Source organism: Musca autumnalis, unplaced genomic scaffold (genome assembly GCF_047663935.1).
Source record: "Musca autumnalis isolate F117 unplaced genomic scaffold, ASM4766393v1 scaffold_1, whole genome shotgun sequence".
NCBI lineage: Eukaryota > Metazoa > Arthropoda > Insecta > Diptera > Muscidae > Musca > Musca autumnalis.
The window spans coordinates 110046518-110058470 of NW_027411644.1; the positions used below are offsets into that span (position 1 = coordinate 110046518).

Consider the following 11953-nt stretch of genomic DNA (forward strand, 5'->3'; position numbering starts at 1 on the left):
GGAAAATCACAAGGAGGCCTGAAATATGCCTGTCAAAAGAAAACCTTACCCTAAACTAAAAAACTATAACAGTCGAACTCACCTTATGAACTAAGTTATCCTAATGAAACAGCTCTCCTGGCGGCTTTCCAACCAGGAGATTTAACCCTCCCACCGAGAACTTCTCTCGCCATGACACCTTCGTTGTCTCTAGTGTCCCAGATTTGACCCTTTACTTACCTTCGTTCATCCCATTACCACCACCTTTTTAAAAGGGCTCTAAGCCGAAAACATATTTTTCATTTCAGATTCAAAATACATATTTATTCCTTCAATTTTCATAGCAAAATTTTGTTGTATCAAGCATTGCTTCAATAACAAAATATTAAAAAAACAAAATCTAAAGTTATGCAAATCATAGTTTAGTGAATAAAAATAATTATATTATTATTTTCTAATCAAATTTTCTTCTTTTTCCTTTCAGGTTCTTATGGCGTGCACCAGGAGTATGGAATGCTGAAGGCAGCTGATGACGACCCCAATATGTAGGTAAGTACGTAAAGTAAATGTTTGGCTTATAATTATATTCCGGATTAAAATTAATTAAAGTATGTGATTTCTTTCTAATTCCAGGAAAGGACAAACAAAAGGATGGATGTCGATTACACTTCGACGACGAGCAAAGCAAAACTAGGTCACCTAACTCTGAAATGAGCTCAATTCAACGTTGTGTACCTGTCCACCAAAAAGCAAGGTGAGTAAAATTAACTGAACACTATTGTTTACCCCTTTTAATATGCAATCTTTTTGTTCTCTTTTCAAAAAAAACTCGGAATTTAATTATTGGGCTTGGTCGTCCGTCTATCTGTCCGGAGTATGGGTGTAAATGGTCAATTGGGGACGATACCAGGGCCTGCCGGACGGGCAAAGCTTAACTGCGCCTCCCTCGTTGGACTGGATGGGCGGTGGTGTGGCTCCAACTCGCTGAGTTCCAAGATTATATTTGTATGGATTTATCTTTGTTTAGCTTTAAGTTGTAGAATTGTTTATTTTCACGATTGGTTTTGAGTATTTGCTTTAGTTTTAGATTTAAGTCTTTGTATTTTAGCTTTTAAGTATTTTTATGCCAAGTTTACACTTGCGCTCCAAAATCAACTGGATTTCACGAAATCCTGAAATACACCCCGGTGTTTACACTTATTTTTTGTTGATTTCAAACATATCACACTGATCAAGGTAGATGCATATGCGCAGCTGATCGGACATGAATTTTCAAAACAAGTTATTGTAAATTGAATTAATTATCAACAATATACGACAATATAGAACTTTACAACTTTATTTCGAACATTATCGTAAAATTATATATCGTATTAATTATGTATAGTACTAAAAAATGAAAAAAATAAAAAATTATTTGATCGTTGAGACATCATAATAATAAATTTTGATAGCTCTGAAACTGCAAAATATTAGTACTTGCAGTAGTTTTCCCGTTTAGTGCTAAAATTGCGTTCCCGTACTCCGAAATCTAGCAAGACTTGCACTTCTCTTTAAACAAAAACAGCGCCGAATAACACCCTCTTCTCATGTTTTCTGCCATACAATTTTGGCCTAGTAGAAACTAGCAGCAAGCATGTTCATATGTTCATTGGTATCTAATATTATAGCTGATACATTGATTTTGACATTTCTGCTGGAGTTTTTGCAATTTCCGTTATTTTTCCGTTCCCGTATTTTTTAAGAAATTTGTATGGGGAAGCAATTTTTGACAATTCGCTCTTTTTTCTAATATTACCATTAAAAAAGTACGGGAACACAATGAAAAATGGCATTGTAACAAAGTAATTTAGTATTTTTTCACTTTGTTTACAAATTTTGATACTAACATTTTTTGTTGCAGCAATTCGCACATCTACCTTGTTTATTGTGATACGTAAAATGTGTTGCAACTTTTGGTACTTTTCTAGACAAAAGCAAGGTTGTATATCATGTGTACTGTGATTTCGATGTTGATTTCGCTGAAATCACGAATTGAGATGATTTCATTTTTGTATGCCAAATCATGAAAAATTTTGCTGGATTTCGCGCGAAATCACGAAAAGCCAGCGAAATCACGAAAAAGTTGCAAATGTAAACTAAGTATTACTTTTGTTTTAAATCATTTTTTTGTCTTTCTATATTTCAGCCTTAAGTCTTTTTATTGTATTTTAATTCATATTTTTAGGCTTCAAATTCAATTATTTTTAGGCTTCAAATAACTTTAACTTTGTATTTGGTATTTTGTTTAGTGATTTTAGCTTCACACCAGGTTAAATCAATCGATATTTTCGTATCCATTTATAAATAAAGTTCATTACATTCAAAAACGGTATTGTTGTTATTCGCTGGTTGGTTGGAGCCACGCATCCAATCTTCTTCACAGGTAAATTCAAAAAAGGGCAGATCTTCCTGTATTTTTTTGTAAGGAAGATCTAATCATGTCAACTCATATTTTCCTTTCTCTCTTTGTTTTCTTTTACTTCCCCCCTTAAGTCAGTATTATTGACTGTTATACAAACAGCTGTTTTGTTAGGGGTAGTTTACACTATATGTAAATATCATATGACATGAACTTTTCCATCGTTTTATATTCGCTAATATGTGCAATATTGGAGATTTTCTTTACGCAATTTACTCTGTGCGTCCACACAAGCAATAATGTAATAAAAGTACGTCTCCACATTGCCTCCGTGGATAGATATGGAATGATTTTATTTTGTGTCATATGACAATTACATATAGTGTAAACTACCCCTTAGATGATCAATGTTATCAATCATGTATTCTTCTTCTTATTTAGGATAGGTTAACCCTTAAGAGGCGCACCCCACACTGTATACTACATTATAATGTTTATATAACAAAATTAATATAAAATAAAGTAATAAGTAAGGAATATTTAAACTACTCAAACAAAAATAATTACTATCTGTAAAAGTAGGGGTAGTAATTATAAAAAAAAAACGATATAAACTTATAACATTTCGACTAATAGAGATTTAAAGTACACCAGGAAATGGATGGGATGTTCAACTACTCGTTTAACAAAAATATACAATGATATACATATTATAAACATAACTAATTGGAAAAAAACTATAATTTTTGAAAATTTAAATTTAGCAAGAAAACAAAGATTATGAAGAAAGGGCATTTTGTGCAAGCACACGATGAATTTTTAACTACTAAAATGAAAACTGCATTAACATATGAATTTGAATCTAGCCACCCAAAACGTAATGTACTTAAACAAATCAAGTAAATAACGACCGAGTGGCAACATCCATATTTTATAATGAAAGTGAAATTTTTGGACATAAGTGAACATAGGCAGAATAAAACATGGAGAAAAATAAAAACACAAGATTGCTAAAAAGATGCAATTATGTATACATATATACAAGCATATACATGCATATGTTTACTCAGGCTATTGAAGGTGCCGCAAGAGATTTTCACGAAATGTACGTTGCGTTACTAAAAAATCGTATAGAAAGTCTTAAAGAAAGTGGCAAGGAATTATATATCCTGGCCACCCTAACGTGAAAAGAATGCTCTAAAATCGGAGTTAATCTTGGAATAATTAGTTGGGGGTTTCTCGGTGATTTAGAAAAATGAAAGAAACGAACTAGGAAACAAGGATACTGAAGCTTAACAACTTTATAGAAATGGATCATATTACGTAGGCTCACAAAATTACGAAAGCTGCAGCCGAGAAAATTATGTATGTACGGTGTTACATGCTGCCGGATGCATATGCCATATACATATCTAATGACTCTATTGAACGCCAGCTGAACCCTTTTCATGTCAGAACCACAAGCACCAGAATAAACTTCTAAACAAACTTTTACCACCCTTACCATTAAAAAAGTAAAGGAACAAAGCTTATGCTTTTAACTGTCAATCCCATACAATATTCGTCAAATAAAATCGAGTGGATTTAGAACTACGACTTATTTGAAGTATATACTTTGGAATTGACATTTGAAATCGAGTGGATTTATAAGTCTAAACGCAACTTTAACCCACTTCATGAGGATTTATTTGACGTTTGCGCTATGGAATTGACACTTGAAACCGGTACATGTAAACAATAATTTCACGGAAAAAGTAGAATTCTTGCAAAAAAGTTTGGGGTCGCTAAAAATTCATTGAAAAAGAAGAAGCAGTTTCAGCAATGTTACCACATGTTTTCAAAATTTACACGCCTCGGTAAATGGCACGTAGAAATTAAGGTAGAAACACAATGAAATACCCCGCTTTTTCACGCTCAGTTTCATGTGAAAGACTGAAGGCCAAGTACTACCTAATTCAAATGAATTAGGCAGCATTTGAATTAGGTAGTACTTGGGCTTTAATATTTTACATGAAACTGAGCGTGAAAAAAGCGGCATATCTCATAGTGTTTCTACCGCGTAGGTAAAGATATCGCGTAGGTAAAGATAACTAATAGGTAGCTACCTACCCAGTTACCTAGGACTAGAAATTACGGACATAAACAAAACAGCTGATAATTTTATGTTTACCTACGAAAATGCCGCATAAATTGAGTGCTCGCTAAATGAAAATTTACATAGTAGTTGCCACATCATTTTGATAGATGCAATTTTTCATAGTGGTCACACTATTGGTCTGTTCCTTTACTTTTGAAAGTGGTAAAACCGGCAAAAGTTGTAATCTGCTTCCATATGAATTGTATCATGATGAAATTATAAGGTGGCGTAAAACGGCCAGCTGATTGGTTTCAATCTGTCAAATATTTTGTTATTGTGAATAAATTGTATGAAAACGTAAACAAACATTTTGACATATTGAAGAATTTTCGGCCAAAATAGAGTTGTTGTTGTGCTACTTACCTGACCTGTTAAATAGATCTTGAATTGTATGGTGTCTGAAGTAAAGGAACGCTTTTCAAGCAATAAGTTGTAAAACTTGAAGATTCTTGCCCGTAAAGGAACAGATCTTATGTGTCATGGCACAATAGTGTAAACACCACTTTAGTGTCGGCGTCACACTGTTGTTTTTTCTCAGCTCACAGGGCAAAACATCACTAAAACTTTGATTATGTATTCGGCTTAGAAATGGTAAAAGTAATTATTATTCTTAAAATAATTGCTTATTTATGCTGTATTTCTAATATGTCACGGTAATCTATTTTTTCATCTTGTTTGCATATTTTGACAGGTAGTAATTCTTTGTGTTGATTACCTTGTTACCTTAATGTTGGCATTCATTTTTGTTCCTCGCTACATCTACCTGGATTATTGTGACGGCGTGCGATATTTTGCAATCGGCAATCGGCTAAAACCGGCAACTGAATTTTATTTTGGCGTCATTCGAATAAATCCTTTGAAGAGTGAGGGTATTGTGGGAGAAACAAGCGGAAAAGAAGGGCGAAAAGTATAAACTTCCAGAAAATTAAATTGTGAAAATAAATGTGTTTTGTTTTTGAAGACCGTGGAATCGTTTAATTTGAAGTAATAACTGTACAAAACGCATTCCGTATAGGTAAGCTATAATAAAGTAAGCAATTAAAAAAGTAATTATATTATATTTTTTCCCCAGCAGAATCTTTGTGTTGCCTTCACTAAGCAGAGAAAAAAATCTGTATAAAGCGAATGAATAACAAAGCATAGTATAAGAGCGCGCAAATAAACGAAGAAAAATCCAACAACAAAACATACGCATAGAAAGTAGCCTGTGGCGGCACATCATCACTTCAGTATATCAGGAAACAACTAAAAATGGCGGATACAAAAGTTTCGGATTTTGAAGGTTCTTCAACGGAAGAAGGCGGCTCAACGTCGTCTCCGGTTACTGTACCAAAGAAAAGAGGACGCGTTGGTGATGCCGCAGAAAATGGCAAACCTAAACGTGGACGACCTAAATCAACCAAAAAGAGCTCTACCACCATTGTTGCAACGGGCAAGGGACGTGGGCGTCCAAAAAAAATACCAGTAGCTAGTAATGATGATGAAGATGATGTATCTGATGCCGATGAGGATAATTCAAATGATGCAGCAACGCCAACAAAAAAGGCAAAACTTGAAATAAGTAAACCATCAGGCCGCGGACGTGGTCGCCCGAAAAAGGTTAAAAATAGCGACGATGAGAGTAAGTTTAATTTGCATTTTTTTATTATTATATATGGATTGAGCGGGTACATATCTTAGAACTTGTAAGGGCAAATAAATCCATCTAGGCGATTTCTGTTGAATTATGAAATGTTTACCACAACACTGTTAGTTTTTGTTGAGGTGATCACAACTACAACAAAAATACTAGGGTTTGCTATCACTGGCATCCGTTCGAACGGATCAGCCGATCAGGTTCGCTCTACTCCTCCCTCACAAAAGTTAAAAACATTTCTCTAAAACTCACCAAACATCGTAATATTTCAGCAACGGGCAATGTCGATGAGGACACTTCAAATGATGCAAGTAAACCGACACCATCAGGCCGTGGTCGTGGTCGCCCCAAAAAGGTTAAACAAAACGACAATGAGAGTAAGTTTTTTTTTTTTAGATTAGTTACTACAAGTCATTAGAATTTGTAAGGCAAAAGAAATCCAAGTGATAGGTTAAATGTCTACATAGCTGGTACAGTTCTTCCAAATGAGGAATATTAACATATCGGCCGCTAAATCCACTGTTACGTTGTTCACCGCAAGGACGGCTGAAACGAGGCTCCATCCTGAACATATTGGTAGATGCTGCTCTGATTCCGACCACTAACTACCCCAAGATATTGGTGGTTGTAACGTTCGACAACATGTTTTAGTCGTTCGCGCAAGCCACAGCTGTTTGCGAAAATATCAGAAGTTCTCAAAGTTCTCAAGTCGTTGGCCGGTAGCACTTGGGTGCTGACAAAGAACCCTTGTTGACCTGTTATCAAGCAATAGGCCGGTCTGTGGTGTGAAAATGTTAGCGCTATGTAGTGAACAAATATTCAAGCCTGCCCGAATACCTCTCTGAGGTCTGCCTTCTCATGACTCCAATGGACCATCGTTATGAGGAGACGAAGACTTTACCGGATATCAACACAAGATGGGTGTTACCGCCGTGAGGAGAGTTCTTCCTCATCTGAGTTTCGAGAAGAGTTTTAAAAATATCTAAGATAGTTCTAGTGATTTCTGATTACAACTATATCAACAGGAGTTACTCCTATGATTGGATCCAAATCAAAAATGGACTATGTCAGTCCATTACTTCAGGTTCCTGTTCCGCAAGAGTTCAAAACTTTTTCAATTCCCCGATCGTGTTGAATTTTTAGAAGAGGGTATTCATTTGGATCCGATCTTGTTGAATTTTTAGAAGAGTGTATTCATTTGTTTCAAAGTTCTTTGTTCCAAATTTGTTTCAAAGTTGTTCCAAATTTACATGATTACATTTTATTTCTTTACCATTACTTCCTGAGAAAAGGGCGCCGAAATGTTCCAACATAATCTACCCTTCCAGTTATTTACATTTTTTTCTTAATTTTTTTTTTTTTTTAGGCTCTGACGAAAAAGACGACGAAGTAAAAAATCCACGTGGACGTCCCTCATCAGGTGGCGTTAATCTAAACATTTCGCGTTCTGGTCGTGGACAAGGTCGCCCCAAAAAAGAAGTTGCCGCTGCACAAAAGAATGGTGATGTTGCAGCTATACCCAAGAAACGAGGCCGAAAACCAGGATCAGGTAAAGCAGCAAAACCTACGCCGGTCAGTACAGGAAGAGGACGTGGCAGACCACCAAAAGCTTCCAAAAAAGCTGCCGAAAGCAATGATGATGAAAATGATGATGAAGAAGAAAAAGATAAAGAAGATGACGAAAACGATAAAGATGATGACGAAAAAGAGAAAGATGATGAAAAAGATAAAGATGAAGACGATGATGAATTGTTGAAAGTTAAAGACGATGATGATGAACACCAAGATTCAGATTAAAAATAGAACAAACACACATTCAAAATGACTCTATTCTAAGCATCAAATAATATTGCAATGATATTATTCATTTGTATCAATTTAGCCGGATATTCCATAATATCCTAACAAAAATGATGGACATCACCTTAAATCAATTCTCAAAGAAGAGGATTTTTTCAAATAATATCTTTGATTATAAGAAATTATTTTAGATAAGTTTTTTAATCCAGAGAGGAAATTATCATTATTTATTCTGTGTCTTTTCCTTTTGTTCACTAAAGAAAAATGCCATAATTTCCACAAAAATGTATAAAAAATCGCTATATTGTAATTCCATTTCTTTCTTTAGTTGTCGTACATATATTTTTTGTACTTGTAAAATTTAACTTTAGTCTTTGTTATTTTCTTGAACCAACAAAGTATTCAAATGTATTCCTTGAATATACTATTGAAATCCCCGCATTCATACATTAAAAAGTATATTGGGGAGAAATCTTTCATACATATACTTTATTTCATCTTTATATTTGTAAGAACTTTTTTTAAAGAAAAATTTCAAAATTAAATTAAACAAACAAACTTGATTCTAAAGATTATCATAAAATGTAGAAAATAAAGTATTCAAATAAATACATATATCAGATAATATGTACATTATAACATTGGTTTGGAATCGGTTTTGTTAGTATTAAGGAATAGCTTTTGTTAGGATTATCAGGGTAATCATGAATGTCAACTCACCGTGAGTTTTGTCTTTCTGCCGTTGCAATTTAAAGGGGAAGGTGAGAAAACTCACGGGAGTTGATATTCATGATTGGGCTGTATATATCTACGTTCACCACCAATAACAACTAACAGCTTCGATTTTTCGAAATATGATTAAAGAAACTTAAGAGTTATAATTTTGGAGCAGCATACGCCGAGATGCGATGCCTACTCTGGATTCTTTTGGTTCGTGCCGGGACGGAGGAAAACCCAGGACCAATGTAACAGCCTCAAGTGAGTTGTCCTTAGATTGTAGATGCTGTTGAGGGGACCACGGAGGCGGCGGTCTCAACATTTTTCTGGCACAACTTCGTTCCGAAATTATTACCCAAAGTATTGTTCAACAAATATTTACATTTTTAGTTGTTGGTTTTGGCCAAAAAGTTTGTAACAATCGAAATAATGGTCGTGGACCCATATATATACCAAAATGAATGTCTCGTCGATCTGGGGCCTAATTACGTGATTCGATTCGATCGAGTATTTGTTCGTGAAAAAGCGGCATGACGAGATTCGATCGAATGTTTCGAGAGTAACCGGTAATCGAACTATGAAAACCTATGTGTACTTTAGGGAATATTATGAAGGTAGATGTAAAAAAGGTGTTTGTTTGAAAGCAAGAACTAAAAAACAAAATTATGAATGAAAAATGGGAACAAATTTCCTTTACCGACCCTTCGCAGAAAAAAATACAAAAATTTCCTTTAAATCGTAAGTTTTCTTAAGTAGTCGGCCTTCGGCCGGGGATTTAAGACTTCGGAGGCCTATATCTCGGTAAGCATGGTACAATGAAGTAGAGGTAGGCCAGGTATGAAAATCACTGAGAAATGCCACCCGTCAGCCATGGCTTAAAACGTCAAATGACATGGTAAAATAATAATGGTAGATGTACCTGCAAAGCTATCTCGTATTACAAAAACATATGGAACTTAGAGCTTCACTTTTTATATGTTGAAAGTGCCATATAGTGTAAAAACATTTCTTTAGCTAGGCTCCAGAAAATTCTTGTTGGAAAAGTGTTCAAAAAATAGCAAAAGTTCTTCCCAAACTTATGACAATGAAAAAATGTCATTCACTTATTTTCTACTTGACAAGTTTGGCTAATCTGACATCGTGATTGCTGGCATCCGATTTGCTGATAAATGTCAGCAGAATTCTTACAAAAATTCTAATTTTTACATCCCGTACTTTTGGAACAAATTTAAATTAATATCAATATTTGATAAATTGTTCATTCGTAAGTTTTGCTAAAAAATCAACAATTTTATTTTGCCACGCGAATACACATTATTTGTCCTTGTTGTAAATTTTAAGATATAGTGTTACAGCAGAAGTTTTTTGTTGGAACAATTCAGCGATACATCTACCTTTATGATTGCATTATGTCAAAAACAGTACAAAATGTCAACCCTGCTTTTGACAGATTAGGCCATAAAAAGAAAAAAATTGTAATCAGCTGTTAGCTGTGGCCTACCTTTACTTTATTCTACCATGTCGGTAAGTATACATTTCCCCAACAAAAGAAATACATCGTTGGAATCGGCATGCGGTGGGTCGGTAAAGGAAAGATATGATGATAAATGTAAATATTTGTGGAATTTGTTGAACAATACATTGAATAAGTCCCAATTTACATTAGGCGAGTTTACTTGCGGCAATTGTCAGTTTGTAGGTGAGAGAGGGTGCTGAGAGGCAAAGGGTTACCATATGCCTCACCTCTCTCTCCTACAAAATGACAATTGCCGCAATTAAACTCGCCTAATGTAAGTTGAGACTAACACTATGCAACACTGAAAATGCAAACAACTTCTAGTATGCATTTTTTGAAAGTACATATTTAGACTATAAAAACCCTTGTAGGGTTTTGTCCTGTCAGATCCAGTTCGGATTTTATGGCCTCATCTAAACCGGGCTAAATCTACACTTTTTTGCATTTATCAGACCTTTATCTCAGAAACGAATAGGAATTTGGCCTTGCTGTCTTTAGCAATATTGTAGCCCTAAACTAATAGAACTTATCTGTTGGAAATACCACATAAGAAAAACTCCATTTATGACATCAAAATCTATAAAATATAGAAAATTTTACATAATTGCTGAAATTCTGGTCAGTATCGGCTAAACTATTGGGAGTTGAACCAAGTATCCATTTGCAAAAATCTTCCAAATAAAGTACTCAACCATTCTTTAGAACATTCTGAAACTCTAGAATGATTACTTCATGTTGTTTCAGCGGTATTTTGCATCATATCTTTTACAACACGTATTGCAAACACAGTTCACACCAACAGTTTTTTTTCGAATTTCGGATTTCACTACATTATTGGCATTTTTATTAAATCGTCGTTGAAAAATTTACTGAAAACAACGGCATAGAGGCATTTTACAACAATGACATGTTCTGAATGAATGACATGTTGTGTATTACATTCCAGGGAATATTTTTCCCAAAGAAAATATTCAGAAAAAATTAATGAAATTTGAGGCAATAAATGTAGTTTTTCGAGTTCATTATTTCTCCAAATATTTTATTCTTGTCCTTATCTATAAATTTGCTTCAGAGGTCAAAAGAAGATTCGCATTGGTTTCAGAGATATAGCCCCGAATTTCTTTAAAAACTCAATATTTAACCATGTTTAAATGGGGCCATAAAATGCGAGCTGGATCTGACACAACAAAAACCAACTAGGGTTTCTTGTCGTTTGGGTCTGTACTTTCAAAAAATCCTCAGTTCGAAGTGCTTGCACAAGATCACCTTAAAAATGTTGCACAGTGTAATCAGCCCAATCATGAATATTCTCGCGGAATAGATTTTTCTCGAGAGAACATTCCTCCTATCGTGAATAATGTGAGAAAAATAATCATTGAATTTGGCAGCACTGAAGGGTCTTTTTCATACCTTGTGTGCTCTAATTGTTGTGAAAAAGAGAAAATTTTAAGTGTTTTTGTTTTTAGACAAAACTAACAACTTTAATCAAATAAATTACACTTTTATACATCAAAGACATTCAGAAGATGTTACTAATTATAGCTGTGTTCCTTAACTAGGCGTTTACACCAGACAGTTTGTCTTCAAATACAACTCTGATTTACTAACACATACATACATTTGTAGTTTGTCTCCCAGTTGTCCATCATTTTTTCACAGACAGTAGGGAAGGCAAATTTTTGACATTTTTGTAAAAATAAGTGAAATAATAATTGAAATGTGTTGAAAACAAAAGAACATGAACAAAAACGAAATATTTGAACAGAA

At 34.4% G+C, this 11953-nt stretch overlaps 1 protein-coding gene across 4 annotated transcripts; it reads left to right on the plus strand.

The window, feature by feature from the left end:
* Nucleotides 1–5297: 5297 nt before the first annotated feature.
* D1 (D1 chromosomal protein) lies at nt 5298–8589 on the plus strand. Of its 4 annotated transcripts, none has more exons than XM_073988168.1 (4): nt 5318–5532; nt 5593–6138; nt 6426–6530; nt 7520–8589. In XM_073988168.1, exons 2-4 carry the CDS (start codon nt 5769–5771, stop codon nt 7948–7950), a joined length of 906 nt encoding a protein of 301 aa, XP_073844269.1. In that variant the 5' UTR covers nt 5318–5532; nt 5593–5768; the 3' UTR covers nt 7951–8589. The 4 variants fall into 4 exon arrangements, with proteins under 4 accessions (XP_073844289.1, XP_073844269.1, XP_073844300.1 ...); XM_073988178.1 differs by having other exon boundaries at nt 5348–5532; nt 5590–6138; XM_073988188.1 differs by lacking the exon at nt 6426–6530 and having other exon boundaries at nt 5298–5532.
* The last annotated feature ends 3364 nt before the right edge of the window (nt 8590–11953 follow it).

What these genes read in the sequence shown, in the direction of transcription:
- D1 (XM_073988168.1), top strand. Translation starts at nt 5,769, where the DNA reads ATGGCGGATACAAAAGTTTCGGATTTTGAAGGTTCTTCAACGGAAGAA. An exon ending in TAAAAATAGCGACGATGAGA is followed by an intron (nt 6,139 to 6,425) that starts GTAAGTTTAATT and finishes GTAATATTTCAG; the next exon opens with CAACGGGCAATGTCGATGAG. An exon ending in TAAACAAAACGACAATGAGA is followed by an intron (nt 6,531 to 7,519) that starts GTAAGTTTTTTT and finishes TTTTTTTTTTAG; the next exon opens with GCTCTGACGAAAAAGACGAC.